An 18,837-nucleotide genomic window follows, 5' to 3' on the forward strand; every position below is an offset into this window, starting at 1 on the left:
AAAAAATCCAGAGGATATAGTAACAAGGTTGGGAGCAGAGAATATTTTCACTTCCTATGTGAATATATTCCTGTAATGTTTTGATTTTTTTTTAATATGAGCATTTTTGTAAGCAGAAAAGCAAAGTAGTTATGTTTTGAAACTGTCTCTTCATTTTCTTTAAGTGGCTTTCTGACAGGAAGAAGAGAGCACTACAGAAGAAGGATGTCGGTAAGTATTTTTTCCCACTTTGGCTATATTCATGATCCATGTTATAATGCTTTCACACATTTGTTGTTACATTTAAGTGGAGGTTCGCAAAAATATGGCTCAAAATACGCTTTTTTGCCCTTTTTCATCTACAAAACCTTATGCTGTAATTGATATGTTCCGGTGGGTGTGGGGTTTAATTCTACCTATGTATAACCAAATAAGTTAGCCTGTTACTATTTCATGGATAATAGCAGAGGATGCAAGACTCCTGGGTCAGAGATGAGGACTCTGTTACTCAGTGTGGCATGGCAGGTAGCAGACATGTCAGCATATTGCTGTCAGTTCTCTTTGCCCTGAGTCCCCCCCACTTAGATAGCCCGCAGCTGCTGGCCACACAGGGGGCTTGTGTTGAAGCTGAGGGACTCTGAGCTTGGGGAGTCCGCTGCTTTTATAGCAATTAAGAAGCAAGCCTGCTTTGTCCAGAGGAGACGTGTTACCTGTCCAGGTTCTTAGCTGTATAGTTAACCCAGAGAACTGGCTCAGGTGAAGGCATGGCTGGGGCATTGTGGCCTTATCATACCTAGCAAGATGTATAGGAATGTAAGAGGCCCAAGGAGGACAGTCTGTCCTAGCAGTGCCATAATTGCCTTGTTCTGCATTGTATCAATTTTTTTTATTAAAAGATCATTGCAGAAGATTTTGATTCTTTAATTGATGGTGGTTGGGAAGAATATAAGATCAGTTGTTTGTTTGTTTTAAAGGGGGACTGGCAGATTGTGACCCCCAGGCATCCCACAAAGTAGGCCGGTCACCTTAGGGGCAACCTTTACCCACTTAAAAATTCATCTCACATTAACAGTGAGGATTCATGTGTCACACTGAATTATTTTCCTTACTCATAACTTTGAGGCATTGAGGCATTGATCGAGTTGGTTTTTTTTTTTTTTTTAACAAATTTTCACTAAATTTTCTCCATCACAACTTGTCATATAAGAAAGATGATTTACTTTCCATATATATTGTTTAAATTTGTCTCTAAAAATCAAAGACTAAGATATTGAAGGGGTTTCTTCTGGGTGTGAGATAAATACCCCAAGGCAAGCATCTTGGAAGAGATAGCTTTGTATAGCTGGGACTGAAGTTAGATGAGAAAACTTTGAGTCAAAGGAAAATGAGAATGCTGCCCTAGTAATGTTCACTGATTTGGATTTCTTCTGATTCCCCCATCTACTCCAGCACCCAAGTGTGTAGGAAAACAGATTTAGATGACTCAGAGGAAAAAACTGTTCATGGACTCTTTCAGCCCATCTCAAAACTATTGTGTATCTTCCATATCGAGTGGGCCATTCCTACTCAGCTGGTTTGAATCTTATATTTGGGTTTAATTTAATAAACAAGGCAGTAATGTGCCATAGAGTCATAAACAGTCCTTGCAGTAGACCCATTGTTACTATAGCAACTCGCAAGAATCCACACATTTTTATAGAAAAGGGAACCAGGTGTGAGAATCCATGTTTGTGTTTTGATCCAGAGAGATTGCTCTAAATCTTTACCCTGGGTCCTCTCAGCTCAGCTGTGTGCCAGTTTCTTGGTAGCAGTTTCTTACATTAACTTAAGATTTGAAAGGTTTAAACTTATTATTATTTAGAAGGAAAAAAAGATTTTTGTCTTACCTATGACTGAGTAATAATAGTGGTATGATGTTTGTTGTTTCCCCTTTATCCAGATTTTGAAACTGGATGATTGTTTCACACCATTATGGATATTTTTCTTTTCAAGTAGTGATGATACTTCTTCTGTTTAAAAAGTAAAAATAAGAGGTGCTTGGGGGGATGAGTGGGTTACCCATCTGCTTTCAGCTCAGGTCATTATCTCAGGTCCTTGGAATGTTGGGCTCCCTGCTCAGCAGGGAGCCTGTTTCTCCTTCTGCCCCTCCCCCCTGCTCATGCAGGCTTAGTACACTAAGTACTAAGCTTAGAAAACTAATGTATGAGCTAAGAAAAAACCTCCCCATGTGATAGGTGGGTCTGTACTGATGTGCTTTCCCAAGGCTCGGAAGTACGGGGACGTTGATGACCTGTTCATAGTGATTGTTCTATGTGTTTAGTCTTTTTATGAAATAAAATAAGCACTTGGTAGTTAAACCCATTACTTACTTCCTCTCTTTGTAGATGTCCGCAGGAGAATTGAACTTATTCAGGATTTTGAAATGCCTACTGTTTGCACCACTATCAAAGTGTCAAAAGATGGACAGTATATCTTAGCAACTGGTAAGTATCATTACATACATGATTTACATACATTTTATAGTAGGAAATGCTAGGGTGGGAAAGGGCACTTTTTTATTTAACATTTTATTATAAACCATTTCAAACATACAGAAATACTGAAAAAATTGTATAGTAAACATCTCTTTACCCATCACCTAGGTTCTCATTAGTGTTTTGCATGACCATATCTCTCCATCTCTGTGCATCCATCCATTCATTCTGTTTCTTAATGCATTTCAGAGCAGGTTGCAGATATGAGTGTCCTTTTCTGCCGCATCTTTTGAGGAGTTTTGACAGAGGCATACACCTGTGTAAGCCAAATCCCGGTCAAGATCCAGAACATTCCTTTTACCCAGAAATGTCTTTCATGCCCCTCATCATCTTCCTCCCACCCATGCAGAGGCAATGCTTTGTGGTTTGTGTGTTGTTGTTGTGTTGTTGTTTTGGTACTGGTGACAAGTGCAGCCTGTTTTGGAACCTTACATAAATGCAGTCATACATTGTGGATTATTTTTATGTGGGACTTATTTTCTTAGGACTTTAAGATTTATACGTGTTATGTGTGTCAGTAGTTTTTTCTTATTACCAGATAGTATTTCCTTATAAAAATAGAGTTTATTTATCTATTCTCCATTTAATGGACACCTGGACTGTTCTAATTTTTTGGCTGTTATTGATAAAGCCCTGTGAACAACCCTATACAGGCTTGTTTTGAGAACATTGCTGGGTCATAAGGTCTTTTTAGTTTTAGAGGGAGCTGCCAGACTTTTTTCCAAAGTGGTCAGATCCTTTTACATTCCTACCAACAATAATTGAGAGTTTCAGGAAGGGTTACTTTTAACATAACTTACTGTATAATGGACTAATATTTTTTATGCCACTAAGCGTTTATATTAGTAATATTCATCAGTTTCAAGTGATATGAGTGTCACTCGTATAAAATATAGGGAACTTTTAATGTGTTATAATTTAGAAGAGTATTACCCAGGGTGTGGTTTGGCTGTGCTTTTGGTACAATATCCTGTGTATTGGCCATACACTTTTTTTTACTTCGCTGGCTTAACATGCATCTGTATCCCTTTTCTAAACACTTTCTTATTTGACAGAACTTTTATACATCAACATGCCAGTCTCTCTTACTCTGTAATGGTTGTCTCAGTACTAATACTATGCACATTTCTTAGCCTCCAGTTCATATGTAAGAACTATGTATGCCATATGTAGTTTTATATACATAAACTTATGGAATATATTATATATAGTAATGGTGTTTGTGTGTGTGTGTGTGTGTGTGTATATATAAATATATATTTTACACTTTTTAAAAATGAGCCGAAGGCAGATGCTTAACCACTGAGTCACCCAGGCGTCCCTATTATACTATTTTTAAATGAGGTCTTAGGAACTCAAAGATTACCTTATTTCCTTTTTAAAAAATATTGGCTTTAAAAATCAGTCTTTTTCTTTTCTTAATAATGCAAACATGATAAACTTACAAAAAATGAAGACATTACAGAAATATAAAAGATAAAATGTGAAAGGCCCTAAAATTGGGCTTCACAGAAATGAACAATCACTGTGCAGAGTACTTACATCATCAGTGTTGAGTCTTACAAACATGGGGTCATAGGCACCACTCTGCAGCACTCACCTGGTCCCTCTGTCCTCTCCCTTTACTTGGTAGTGTGTTTTGGCAGCTTTCCTTGTCAGTACAGGTCTTCATCCTCCACTTTATGAGGTGTATGATGATTTGCCATCATTTATTTAATGATTTTTCTATCAGTGGACATTTTACTTCCTTTCAGCTTTGGGCCATTTGTAAACAGTGCTGCAGTGAACACTCTTCATGTCTTGCTATATGTTTCTCTAGGACAAATTTGTGTAAGTTGAAATAAGGATTCCAGGTATATAAACATCACATATTGTACAGATTTTGCCAGGTTGTCCTTCAAAGTTATAACAATTTATACTAATCACCAAGTGTGTGAGAATACTTTTTTTTAACACCCTTATCTACACAGATGTTAACTGTCTTTTAATCTTAGCCATTCTGATAAACAATAACTATTTCATTGTTTTAATCTACTTTGTTAGATTGTGAAGTTTATTAGTTTTTTGTATTTCATTTTCTGTGACTTGCTTGTTTGTATTCTCTGCTGATTTTTTTGTTTTTGAAAGATTTATTTATTTATTTATGATAGACATAGAGAGAAAGAGAGGCAGAGATACAGGAGGAGGGAGAAGCAGGCTCCATACCGGGAGCCCTACGCAGGACTCGATCCCGGGACTCCAGGATTACACCCTGGGCCAAAGGCAGGCCCCAAACCGCTGAGCCACCCAGGGATCCCCCTCTGCTGATTTTCTTCTTGGGTTGTTGAAGAGGGCTGCTTTTAGATTCTTTTTCTTTCATGAGATATAATGAATCCTATTCATCTCAGAACAGAAGGTATACTTAATACACCTGCAGGGTATTGACAATGAAAAGCATGTCCTTTAGGTTTTATATCACATTAATTTTTTTTTTTTATAGGAACATATAAACCTCGGGTTCGATGTTACGACACCTATCAGTTATCCTTGAAGTTTGAAAGGTGTTTAGATTCAGAAGGTAAGTAAGAGATAAAATTTGAGTTCACGAAAATAACTTTTTTATATGTGGCTACTCTTCTGCTTTTTAAAAATGGAGACGGGCCATGTATAAGTTTTCTTTGCTGTGTAATGGATTGGCATGAATGTGGCAGCTTAAAACATCCATTTATTAGCTGATTGCTCTGTAGGTGAAGTTCATCTAGGCTCTGCTCTGTCCTGTTTTCAGGGCTGACCCAAGCTGTCAGCCAGGCACATCTGGCTCTTACTCAGGAACTTTGGGTGAGAATCTGCTTCAAAGCTTCCCGGGTGTTGGCAGAATGCGGTTTGTTACGCATGTGGGGCTGGGGTTCCCGTTTCCTGCTGGCTGTCAGCCTGGGGCCACTCTCAGCTCCTGGAGGCTGCCTGCATTCCTTGTCACCTGGTCTTCTCCACCTTTAAACCAGCACCTACTTGTTGGGTCCTTCTCCTGGTTTGATTCTCTTACTTCCCCTTCTGCCATCAACAGGAGAAAACTGATTTTAAAGGGCTCTTGTGATTAAAAATCTCCCCATTCACCATCCAATGCAATATAGTCATGGGTGGCCCACCACACTCATAGGCTTCACCCTCTCTGCAGGAAAGGTGACTGTACCAGAAGGGCAGGGAAAGTGGACGGATTTCTGTCAGGTGCCTGGTTTTGAGGCATTTGAGAGAAAAGCAGTTAATGGACTAAGTCTTCTCCAACTGGTTTTACTCTTTCCTTTTTCAAAACAAGACGAACTTCTGCATGCTGCTAATAGCAACTGTTTTCACTCTTCATTTATGTTTAGCAGATATACAACAAAAGGGTAAAAAGCTGCTGTTCTCTTTTTTAAGTAAATCATTAAAGAATTTTTGAATGTTCTTTAATGTCTGTTTGTATCTTGAACTCAGAAAAACTGGGAAAGTCTAGAAGTCATTATGTTTTGTGAGTTTAATTCGCTTCAGTTCTGCAGAAAATCTGATCTATCTGTATTGAGAAATTAAAAAGCTTTTAATTTTCCACTTGTTTTAGGGCCAATATAATATGGCAACTTTATTATTTTATGAAAGGACAAAAAGGGGGAGAACCCAGTATTTGCATATAATTTTTGTGTTGAATTAGAATCTGCATCAAGTTTGCATTTGTATGAAAGTGGATTGATATGTAATTTTTCTTACTCTTTACTGTTTTTCAGTTGTCACCTTTGAAACTTTGTCTGATGACTACTCAAAGGTATGCTTGATAGTGCTGGTCAGTACTGATCATGATAGATATTTCTATGATGTTCCCATGGTTATGTTAGGAATGGCTCTGTAGTAAAATAAAACCTATAATTTCTATTAATATATTTTTAGTTTGACCACAGGTGTGATACATAAAGTATCTTTTAAGACAACAGTGATGGCCTTTGGCCAGTCTAATTAAGTTTTCTATATAACATATGGAACTTTGTCTACATCGTCAAGAATTGGTAGCAGCCATCTCTTTTTAGGCCATGTTAGATTGTAGATTTGTGATTTTTAAGTATTTCCTTTAAACTAGTATTATTTACCAAGTTGCTTTCATATGTGAGAAGTAAGATAGTATTGTATGACTAATTTTTTTTACCCTGCAAACAGATGGTCATGGAACAGTTCGAAACACAGTTAAATTCATCTATTTTTTCTTGTCTGTTTTTGGTGCCATTAGTCCATCTTTCAACTTATGTCATTTTCAGTAGTTATAAAATTGTCAGAGTACCTTATTCAATTTAAGGTACGTTAAAAAATAAAAATAAATTTTTAGTGATGTCAGATATCACTGTGAAGGAAAATGGAATTTCTGAGCTGACCTGGCTTTATGTATTGTCTTCAGTTCTGGAAACTGTGGAATGTAGTCTATTCTTTTGCCTAATAGTGGTCATTAATTGTGTTTTTGGGAACATATAATTCCCTGAGTGGCAATTGTGAGATTATTAAAATGTGTTAAGTAAAATAGGGAATTACTTGAGGTTGCTGAGCAGTGCTCCACGTTGTAAAGTGCTGGAGCCAGGTAAATGAAGGGCGTTTGTTTTAAGTCTCTGTCAGAGGCAAGAAAAACTATCTTGGGTTCAGGAAAGCAATAAGAAAGCATGGGAGAAAAAAAAAAAAAGAAAGCATGGGAGAGGTTTGATTCTTAGTCATGATAGAGAGTTAGTTGTGTGTGCACACGTATGTGTTACAGAGAGGGAGGGTGGGAGGGATCAGAGTTATCTAGCTCCATCAGTTCTAGTGGTGATGAAGTAAATGCTTTACCTAGAAACCTCAGCAAACTCATGTTCTTGTTTCATTTTCAGATTGTTTTCTTACATAATGATAGATACATCGAATTTCATTCACAATCAGGTTTTTACTACAAAACCAGAATACCAAAGTTCGGGAGAGATTTCTCCTACCACTATCCATCCTGTGACTTGTACTTTGTTGGCGCAAGGTATTGGGTCAGATCCTTTGTTTTCTCCACCCCACCCCCCACCCCCCAGCTTCTGTTGTTGAAATCAAGAAGAGGGATTCAAAGGGAATAAGACATGATCCCTGCCTTTCAGTTGCTTGAAGGATGTAGTTCCAGAGTAACTGCTCATTTGGGAATTACATCCTTGGCTTTTATTAGCATGGTGCTCTGAACCTAGCGCCATGTGGGCACCTCATAGGGTCATATTGGTGGTGAAGGTGATTTCCTAGTCCCATTGTGCAATGTTTTAAAATCTCATTTTTAAAAGCTACCTTCTATATGATGATAAAAATAATACATATCCATTTTAGAAATTTGGAAAATATAAAAAAGTATTAAAAAAATCACCCATCATCATGCCTTCTAGAGGAAATCCTTTTAAGTATTTAGTTGTATTTCCTTAAAGTCTTTTCTGCTATATACATACGGATCCATTTTGGATCTTGTATTTTCTGTGTTATTTGTAAATAACATTCCACCTGATAAATTCTTTTTTTTTTTAACCCTTTGATTTTTTTGTTGGAGTTCAATTTGCCATCATTTAGCATAACACCCAGTGCTCATTCCGCCAAGTACCCCCTCGGTGCCCATCACCCAGTCACCCCAACCCCCGCCCACCTCCCTTTCCACTACCCCTTGTTTGTTTCCCAGAGTTACCACCTGATAAATTCATAATATTTTATTTTGTACATGAACAAACTCACAAAAAAAGGTGATTATTTTTTAGGTTTAAAATACATTTTGGTTTAAGTTTTACATGGGGAAGTAATGCCCTGTAAGCAAAAGATATATGTACATACTTCTAAAATTTATATTTACTTGAAGTGAAGTTCATTGCAATTTACCAGATTTCTAACTTAATTCAATTCATTACTTTGCAGCTCTGAAGTTTATAGATTAAACTTAGAACAAGGACGGTACTTGAATCCTCTACAGACCGATGCCGCGTGAGTGTTCTGTTGTCGGAATACTGCTGTATTTCTCTTGGCCAGGAGATGGAGCCAGATGCTCAAGTTATCAGATGGCATGTTGCATTTAAAGGAGCGTGGGGCAACTTAGTTATTTAAAAAAGTATCATTGAGTTTTTTCTTAAATATAAAATTCACTGAAAGACCTGGTGATTTCTTTAAAATTTTAATTTTTTAATATACTCGAAAATTTTATAACTCTACAAAGTTCAGTTTATTATTTTTTGGAGTGTTCTTTAACTTTTCATTTATGATTTTGTTCTGTGATATCTCTTATGGAGAAATTTTGGATTATTTGCAATATGACTTTTTAAATTTTATTTTTTATGTTTTTGCTGGCAGACATTTAAGGTTTTTTTTCAAGTTTTCCTTTTCTCCCTCACATTATAGTCTGTATTTTTATTTTATTCAGAGAGAAATCCTTTAGGGATTAATTTATCATAATAATAATACTGAGTAATAATGACAGTGGTAACAGTGAAAGCGCTTACTCTGTGCCAGATATTCAGTATTTTATACATATTAGCTCATTTTAAACTTAGAACAATTTTACTATCATCATTTCCATTTTAAAGATAGGACAGCTGAGGCACAGAGAGCGTGAGTCCATAGTCACACAGCTAGTAAGGATTGGAAGCTAGGTTACTTTTCATCTAAGTCTATAAAGCACTTTTTGGATTTTTCCTTATTTTTTTTTAATATTTTAATTTATTTATTCATGAGAGACATAGAGGCAGAGACACGGGCAGAGGGAGAAGCAGGCTTCATGCAGGGAGCCTGACATGGGACTCGATCCCAGAATCCCAGGGATCATGCCCTGAGCCAAAGGCAGACACTTAACTGCTGAGCCACCCAGGTGTCCCTGGATTTTCCTTATTGCTTTGAAAGGGTTTTTAAAGGTTGGAAGAACGTGTAGTGATAAAGACCAGATAAACTCTTCAGTATTTCTTTTCATATGGCTTGAAATGCTCTTATTTTCTTTTAAAAAAAAACTAGAGTAACTTCATGATGCATTGTTGAATAATAAATGCTTTATGGCTGGATACTTTCCTGTTGGTAATAACTATTATTTATTGAGTATCTTGTGAGTTCGGATGCCATGCTGAACATTTTATCATTTAGTGAAGTATCCATTTTACAGAAAATGAGGCTTAGGGATCCCTGGGTGGCTCAGCGGTTTGGCACCTGCCTTTGGCCCAGGGCATGATCTTGGAGTCCTGGGATCAAGTCCCACGTCAGGCTCCCGGCATGAAGCCTGCTTCTCCCTCCTCCTGTGTCTCTGCCTCTCTCTCTCCCTCTCTATGTCTATCATAAATAAATAAATAAATAAATAAGTAAGTAAGTAAGTAATCTTTAGAAATGGGTAAAATGTTAAAAAAAAAAAAAAAAGAAAGAAAGAAAGAAAATGAGGCTTGGATTAGTACACCCAACTCAAGCTAGTCCGGTCTCAGGACTCACTATCTTAGTGATAGCCTGTGTTCTTTCTGCCGTGGGGAGAAGGTATACTGAGAAAATAGAATGAACCTTTATTGTCAAGGTGGTATTTTAGAAGGAATCCCTTCATTGTCTCATCCCCTGGCAGATTGAGGGTTGAGTGTCATTCTGGGGAATTCTTTTCCTTTCTGGGATTTTTTTGTACGCAGATGAATAAGGAAGAACCTACCTGTCTTCTTTTTCCACAGGATTGAGTTGACTATTTAGAAAGTTCATGGAGTATCTCTCCCACCTAAAATAAATATAATAATACTTTCTCCCTTCCTGCTTTACTGATTCAGGGAGAATAACGTGTGTGACATCAACTCAGTGCATGGCTTGTTTGCCACAGGAACGATAGAGGTAAGCAGACGTGGCGTTTATTTTTTTAACTTGTTTTGCATTTGATACTGAGTGGAGTGTTACTTGAAGATGGAGTGGCTTGTTCTAAGAGCAGAGTGCTAATGGAGCAGCAGGCTACTGGTTTACTTTTTGCAGGGACATTGGTAACGCTGCACACCCAGACAGGGCCCTTCTGTTGCTGCAGATTGGCCCTGGTGTGTCTGCTCTGGCACACTTTGACATGGATCATCTCTGACATTGATCATCAGGAGCTAGATGAGCATTGTCAGCCTCAGGGGAGCAGTGGTAGCATGACAGCCAGTCCTGTTCCTAGCAGGAGGCAATATGTCATGCAGTCCCAGCTCTGATACTTCCTGGCTTTACAACTGAATTACTTTCCCTGAGGCTGTTTCCTCATCAGTGACATGGAGATAATGATAGCTTGCTTGCCAGCTTTATAGAGGCGCTGGTGAGAGCCACTCCGAACACCCTGTGTGGAAACATTGTCGGCTATAAAGGCATACAAGATCATGATCTGTACATCCTGGAGAGTAGGATTCAGTAAATACACAACACTTCCCTTTTAAACTGTAGTACTTTGGAGTCTATGTTCTTCGTACTTGTTGAGAATATTCCTAGATTTGCAGTTTTTTGTTTCTTTTTTAAAGATTTTATTTATTTATTCATGATAGAGAGAGAGAGAGAGAGGCAGAGACAGAGGCAGAGGCAGAGGGAGAAGCAGGCTCCATGTCGGGAGCCTGACACGGGACTTGATCCCAGGACTCCAGGATCACGCCCTGGCCCAAAGGCAGGTGCTAAACTGCTAAGCTACCCAGGGATCTCCAGATTTGCAGTTTTTAATTAAAATAAGTACTCATAAAAAAATAAATAAATAAATAAAATAAAATAAGTACTCATAGTTTAAAAAAAAAAGTGAGAAATGTATTATTGAAAAAGTGTTCTCTTGTGCCTTCCAGTCATCAAATCCTACAGCCTGGAGTTAATTCTTTAATGTTTTTTTCCTAGGTATATGCAAATATGCATATGTTAGTCATATATTTTTTTAAAGCTTTTTACAAAAGTAAAGTTATATTTCTTGACTTGCTTTTTTTTTAACATGATAGTATATAATATACATCTTTATACATCTCTATAATGCTAAATTAATTTTTAAATTTTATTTTATTTTTTAAAGATTTTATTTATTTATTCCTGAGAGAGACAGAGAGAGAGAGAGGGAGACAGAAACAGGCTCCATGCAGGGAGCCCGATGTGGGACTTGATCCTGAGATTCCAGGAGCATGTCCTGGGCCAAAGGCAGGTGCTAAACCGCTGAGCCACCCAGGCATCCCAAAATTAAATTTTTTAAACTGATGGATAGGATTCCATTGTTTAAAGGTACTATAGTTGATTAAACCAATCTCAGATGGATGAAATTTAGGGCTCTACTCAAATTATTTTTATGCATTTTTCTTTTAGTGATTGCATAGTATTTTTTTTTTTTTTTAAGATTTTATTTAAGAGAGAATGAGCAGGGAGGAGGGACAGAGGGGGAGAGAGAGAGAAAGGGGGGGGCAGACTCCCTGCTCAGCAGGGAGCTGATAAGGAGCTCGATCCCAGGACCCTGGGATCATGACCTGACGCCACCCAGGCGCCTCAGCATAGTGTTCTTCTTAAATGGATTGTGCCAGTCACTCTCTTGCTCTATTGCTTGCAGTTCTTTTTTTGTTATTGTTTTTTTCATTTTTTGTTTTATTTTTCCCTAGCTATGTATTTTTTTAAAATTCTGAAAAGTTGAAAACTGCACTTTCAAAAAAAAAAAAAACCACACTTTCTGAGAAATTGAAAACACAGTTCACTCATTACATACATTTTGCACATTTGCTTTCTTTTCCATAAAAATATGAGTGTATATATAAAATGTTTTTTGCACCATTTGAAAGCAAATTGCAGACATTGTGACATTTTAGCCCTAAATACTTCTGAATGTTTTTCTTAAAAGCAAGGACTTTCTTGTATAAAATCATAGTACTGTTATCCCTAAGAAATTTAGCATTGATACAATAAAATTATGTATTAAATACTTAACATTGATACAGTAAATATTGAAATATTTTCAGTTCTACCACAATGTCTTTCACAGCTCCTGCTCCACTCTACCACCCAAACCAAGGTCCAGTCAGGGATCAGACATTGCATTTCGGACTTTTCTTAACCAATTTTTTTTTCCTTTTAAAAACAAATTCAGCTCATTGTAAAATATTTGACAGTACCAAAAAGGGTGGAAGAAAAAAATTAAATTCTTAGCCCCATGAGATAATCAGTATTAGTAAAGCCTTTTTCAGTATTTGTCTAAGAATTTTCTGGCAGCAGCTATTTTGTAAAATTACCACGTTTTGTTTTTTTTTTTTTAGGGTCGAGTAGAGTGCTGGGACCCAAGAACTCGCGGTAGAGTGGGCCTGCTAGACTGTGCATTAAGTAGTGTCACAGCAGATTCAGAGTAAGTGGAAATGAACGTGGTTTAAGTACCCATCTGCTTATGATTTAAACACGGGTATCAATATTGCATTAAAATTAATTGCTGAAGGTATCTGAGGTAGTAGTTTTGTGAGTGTTTCATGTAAAAACCCTTTTCTGGAAAAGTTCAATAAGTGGGAAAGCCGGACAGAATTCCTTTCTAAGGTGCTACATAGAATGTCTTTTTTGTTAGTTGTGTTGAATTTTATTTAAATAGGTACACTGCAGGAATGTGTAGTTCCAATTCTGTAGGATCTAGTGATAGAACCATGTGTTCACCACTGCAGTTAATAAGCAACAAGGTGTACTTTGAATTCTAAGGTAGGGGAAGGCAAGTGTTTCAGATATCTTCTTGTTCTTGTTTGCCAATTCCTACTCTAAAACAATCAGAAAAGTAACACACACTTGGGGGATGAAAACTTCTACCTGCCTGAATTTTAGTAAGATGTATAGGCCTCTGTTTTCCCTCCACTCACCAGAGTGGTTACTGTTGCACTGTTTGGTACATATGTTTTCAGACATTTTTCTGTGCTCATATTAATACATATGCAATCTTACACTTTCTTGGTCAGATTCACGATTTGGGATTATTTGTTGTAATCATTTCAGAAACATCTTTTCTCTGGGATCTTGATATTTGTAGTATTGAGACTTTACTCATCATTTCAGTTGGCCAGACATATACCTGTAGTTGTGTTGTGTGGGAGGTAGAGTGTTTGATGGGTGGGCTGCAGAGAGAATGTGAACCCTCTAAATTATTTCTGATATTTGTGTGATTTGCATTTTTCTGGGAGAGAAAAGAATTTATGTAGTTCTTTCTTTTGAAAAATTAGCCTATTTAAAGCATCCTTGACTTAGAGAAAAGGTATAAATTGCTTACTTGGAAAGACATCTTTTTCTAATGTATACATTTTCCCCTATATGATAAGTAAAGATTTAATCTTTTTCATCTTTTAATTATGACATTTAAAGGGAGTGTAGGTAGTGGGGGGTGGGGTAACTGGGTGACAGGCATTACGGAGGGCACATGATGTAATGAGCGCTGGGTGTTATATACAACTGATGAATCACTGACTACCTCTGAAACTGGTAATACACTGTATGTTAACTAATTGAATGTAAATTAAATAAAAAAAATAAAGGGAGTGTAGGGAATTTTTTTCCTTATTAATGAGTAATACTAAAGTAATACTAATGAACAATTTCATTAATCATGGTATGGAGTATAGATAGTAGACAATCTTAAAGTGGAAAATTTACTTATTCTACATTCGTTTGTTTTTAGAATTAGACATTTCTATTGTGAAATACCATAAACATACACAATCTCAAAACATTAATGTACAGATTACCAAATTATTTTAAAGCTCTATGTTTGTCAATAGAAGAAACCAATAGAGAAATGATTCTCATAGAAGCCTGAGAAAACAGGCCAGCAGCAGTTCTATGTATTGTGTCTTAACACTTATTTTTACTGTAATTTTTATGATTGTAATAGAAGTAACATTATAGAAAATTAAAGGAAGGGATGTGAAAAGATAATCTTTAATGTGGTCTTTAGAAATATGGGAGTATTTATTGTTTTTTTTTTCTTTACGTAAAATATTGATTTACAAACACTTCCTATGACCACTTTTGTTCTTGTGAGTTGAGTGTTTTTAGCTATGATGACAGTTATTTTGTTTGCTTGTTTATTATTTTTCAAAGATATTTATTTAAGAGAGAACATGAGCAAGGATAGAGGGGCAGAGAGGGAGGGAGAAGCAGGCTCTGCTGATCAGGGAGCCCAACGCAGTACTCAGTCCCAGGACTCTGGCATCATGACTTGAGCTAAAGGTAGATGCTTAACTGACTGAGCCACCTAGGTGCCCCCAAAGAAGAGATGTTTATGTAAATACCTTATCCTGGCTTAATCAAAGGGAAGATATTGTCATACTGATCTTTTTCAGGTGGTTTTATAGTTTTATAAATTTTTATTTTTGCTTGTAGATACTTTGACAGTATTTTTTACAGTTTTGAAGAAGCTAATCTACAGATATTTAAAAGCAGATTACATTTACATATAAAGCTTATTTTTTATTTTGATTAAGAAAGTCTGGATATAAGTACCTTTTTATTATTATTTTTATTTTAAAGATTTATTTTACAGAGAGGGAGAGAGAGAGAGAATGTGTGTGGGGGGAGAGGCAGAGGAGTAGAATCTTTTTTTTTTTAAGATTTTATTTACTCGTGAGACAGAGAGAGGCAGAGACATAGGCAGAGGGAGAAGTAGGTTCCTCGTGGGAACCTGATGTGGGACTCGATCCCCAGGTCTGGAATCATGCCCTGAGCCAAAGGCAGATGCTCAACCGCTGAGCCACCCAGGCGTCCCTGTAAGTACCTTTTAAATATTATGCTAGAAATAGGATTTTCTCCATTAGAATTAAAGATTAATGCATTTGTTATTTGAAAGGTTTGGCCATAATACATGGAACACAAATATTTTGCCTTTCAGAATAAACAGTTTACCAACAATCTCTGCTTTGAAATTTAATGGTGCCTTGACCATGGCAGTTGGAACATCCACAGGGCAGGTGAGTATGTTTAAGATGGAAACTTCATACTTAAGTTAGTATCTCAAAGGCATGTATATATTGTGGGAAACATCCACTTTATTTGTTCTGTTTGGCAACAGAAAATGAAGCATTATTGTTTTGACCAGAGTGGAGGGGGTACTCTGGAATGCTATACTCTTTTAGCACCTTGAGAAAAAAAAAATTTTTTTTTTAAGATTTTATTTATTTATTCACGAGAGACACACAGAGAGAGGCAGAGACATAGGCAGAGGGAGAAGCAGGCTCCCTGTGGGGAGTCCCATGCGAGACTCAATCCCAGGACCCTGGGATCACGACCTGAGCTAAAGGCAGACGCTCAACTGCTGAGCCACCCAGGCATCCCCACCTTGAGAAATTTTGATTGTGGCCTTCATGGTTGATCTGAGAGGTTTTTTTTTTTTTTAATAAGATTTTATTTATTTATTCATGAGAGACACAGAGAGAGAGGCAGAGACACAGGCAGAGGGAGAAGCAGGCTCCATGCAGGGAGCCTGATGTGGGATGTGATCCTGGGACTCCAAGATCACACTCTGGGCTGAAGGCGGTGCTAAACTGCTGAGCCACCTGGGCTGCCCAATCTGAGAGGTTCTTAAGCTGGAGCTACAATGGAGCTATTTATTATGCCTCAGGCATTCTCTTAAATGTGATTTAGAATAATATTTTCCAGAGTGTGTGGGTCAGCAAAGTTTGGAATTTCAGCAGATTCCTACTCTTGCAGGATCACAGTGCATTTGCGTACATATTGAAGCTCTGAAAAATTCATCTAGACAAGAAATGTGCTTAACAAGTATTTCCAAAATTTATGTATCCCAGGAAGCTTTTTTTCACCAAACACCATTGACCCCATGCCATGCAGTAATGTACGTTCGCAGTGCTCGTCTGACAAGTATGGGTTGAGTAGCCACTGTGACCTATTCTTTCTTCCCTTCTTTCCTTCAAGGCAGAGCCCACACACTTGCAGGTTTGCTCTCCTCTGAAACAGATTCAAGACCCTATTTCCAGTGGAGATACTGCCTGTGTTGTCATGGTCTGCAGAAGATCTGTCACCAGGGGCTGAGGTCTGGCTTCTGCAGCCCTTTGGTCCTCGCCCCCCCACCCCCCACCCCCCCGCAACAGTCATAGCTTTGCCACCACTGTCCGCTCAGATCTGCTGTGATTATGTTCAGCACGCCTTTTTTTCTTATTTCTGTCAGCAACTCTGACAGTGCGTGGTACATGTAGGTCCTCAGTATATATATTTGTTTTAGTTCACAAATGACACAGACTCTTACAAATTTTTCTTTCTGTTCCTTTCTTAGTATAGCCCAGTTATTCTCAATCTTAGTGTGCCCAAAAATTATTCTCTGGTGAAATTCATAAAACTGTGTTACTCTAAGGGTGATTTAATATATTTTTCTAGAATGTTTTTGTTGTCAGATTTTAGAATCATTGTGCCCTGAGTAAGGTGTTCATTATACTCGTAAAAAGGCAGTAAAACAAATGGCATCCATTATCCTAAGTTTTCAAAGTTGTTTTTAACATACAATTTGTTTAAACAAATCATTTGTTTTCTTTCTCTTAGGTTTTATTATATGACCTTCGATCGGATAAGCCACTGTTGGTTAAGGATCACCAGTATGGGCTGCCCATTAAGTCAGTTCATTTCCAGGATTCATTAGATTTGATTTTGTCTGCAGACTCGCGCATCATCAAAATGTGGAATAAGAACTCAGTATGTACTTATTAGGATATTTTCCTAATATTTCTTTTCTTTCTGTTGTCTTTTTGAGTTATGTGGGCTTTTGAGAAAGAGATGCTAAGTACCCATCTGAGAGTTTAGTTGGGAGTCAGTTACTTTAGCAGAGATAATATTCATACATAAATAAAGTAGTGAAGACTGCTTTCTTACTGCTGAGAAGTTGTCCTGGTTTGCTAGAACTGGCATGCCTTTCTGCATGTTCAGTTAGGTAGAGAGTAAATCCCTTTTTAAAAACATCACTCCATGAGAACCTCCTAGATCCTGAGGCTCTTTCACAGCTTGGGAAAGTTTTTATGAGCTACTAATTATCTTTCCATGTCAACGTTATTATGTATCTCAATTTCATACCTTTTAAAACCTATCTCAAATAATTGCCTTCTGGAAATGACCCCTTTTCAATAATTTCTTAAAGTGTTTTTCTTAAAAACATTATTAAGAATATTTGATGTGGGGACACCTGAGTGGCTCAGTTAACAGCTCTGATTCTTGATTTCGGCTCAAGTCACAATCTCAAGAGTTGTAAGATTGAGCCCTGCAGTGGGCACTGTGCTTGGTGGGGAGTCTGCTTGAGATTGTCTCTCTCCTTCTGCCTCTCCCTGCTTGTGTGTTCTCTCCTTCTTTAAAAAAAAAAAAAAAAGAGTATTTGATGTTCTTTCTTCTCACTTCCAAGTGTCATTTAAAATGTAAAAGTAACAAGCCTACATTTCTGGTTTTCACCTGCCTTATGCTTTTCATTTTTTGTTTTAAAACTTTAAATATTTTGAGAGTTGGGACACCTGGGTGGCTCAGCAGTTGGGTGTCTGCCTTCGCCTCAGGGCCTGATCCAGGGTCTGGGGATCAGGTCCCATGTCAGGCTCCCTGCGGGGAGCCTGCTTCTCCCTCTGCCTATGTCTCTGCCTCTCTCTGTGTCTCTCATGAGTAAATAAATAAAATCTTTAAAATTTTTTTTGAAAGTAGAGGAAGATCAGTTTGTTAATAAAATGGGAAAAAAATCAGTATAGCAATTTTTTTTTTTAAAGATTTTATTTGTTTAGAGGGAGAAAGAGCACAAGTGGGGTGAGGGGCAGAGGGAGAGAGAAGCTCAAGCAGACTCCCCGCTGAGTGCAGAGCCAACACAGGGCTCAATCCCAGGACCCTGAGATCGTGACCGAAAGCAAAATCAAGAGTTGGATGCTCAACCAACTAAGCCACTCAGACATCTCAATATAGCAATGGCTTTTAAGAGTTCTTTGTATTTGGGGGTCCCTGGGTGGCTCAGCGGTTTAGCGCCTGCCTTTGGCCCAGGGCGTTATCTTGGAGTCCCGGAATTGAGTCCGACATCGGGCTCCCTGCATGGAGCCTGCTTCTCCCTCTGCCTGTGTCTCTGCCTCTCTCTCTCTCTCTGTGTGTGTGTGTCTCTTATGAATAAATAAAATCTTTAAAAAAAAAAAAAGAGTTCTTCGTATTTAATTAATTACAAACTTCAGTGTTTTTAGTAAAAAGTGTTACTTCTTTTTTTTTTTTTTAAATTCATTTTTGAGGTGAAGGGGGTGGAAAGTCCAGCAGTCTCAGCAGTAGTTGCCAGAGTTGCACATGTCCAGGACAGAAGTGCTACTGCTGTCCCATCGTACTTCAGCTACGTCCCCAGCTCCTGGGACCATAACTTTTGTTTTTAATTTTCTTTTGGTTAACTCCCGGAGTATTG

General features: G+C 37.7%; 1 protein-coding gene and 1 non-coding gene across 2 annotated transcripts in view; one reads left to right on the plus strand and one right to left on the minus strand.

Moving 5' to 3' along the window:
- The window catches only part of NOL10 (nucleolar protein 10), an 83,324-nt gene that overhangs the window by 2,590 nt on the left and 61,897 nt on the right, over positions 1-18,837 (plus strand). The window contains exons 2-11 of the mRNA XM_077844138.1: positions 165-210; positions 2,364-2,462; positions 4,993-5,070; positions 6,248-6,285; positions 7,367-7,503; positions 8,403-8,468; positions 10,265-10,325; positions 12,719-12,804; positions 15,316-15,394; positions 16,977-17,126. Coding sequence (XP_077700264.1) covers positions 165-210; positions 2,364-2,462; positions 4,993-5,070; positions 6,248-6,285; positions 7,367-7,503; positions 8,403-8,468; positions 10,265-10,325; positions 12,719-12,804; positions 15,316-15,394; positions 16,977-17,126 — 840 coding nt within the window. The remainder of the gene's footprint in view (positions 1-164; positions 211-2,363; positions 2,463-4,992; positions 5,071-6,247; positions 6,286-7,366; positions 7,504-8,402; positions 8,469-10,264; positions 10,326-12,718; positions 12,805-15,315; positions 15,395-16,976; positions 17,127-18,837) is intronic.
- On the minus strand, positions 959-1,105 carry LOC144281449 (U12 minor spliceosomal RNA). The gene has a single exon (XR_013349978.1). It is a non-coding gene; the product is annotated as a U12 minor spliceosomal RNA (small nuclear RNA).

This window comes from Canis aureus, chromosome 12, assembly GCF_053574225.1.
Source record: "Canis aureus isolate CA01 chromosome 12, VMU_Caureus_v.1.0, whole genome shotgun sequence".
NCBI lineage: Eukaryota > Metazoa > Chordata > Mammalia > Carnivora > Canidae > Canis > Canis aureus.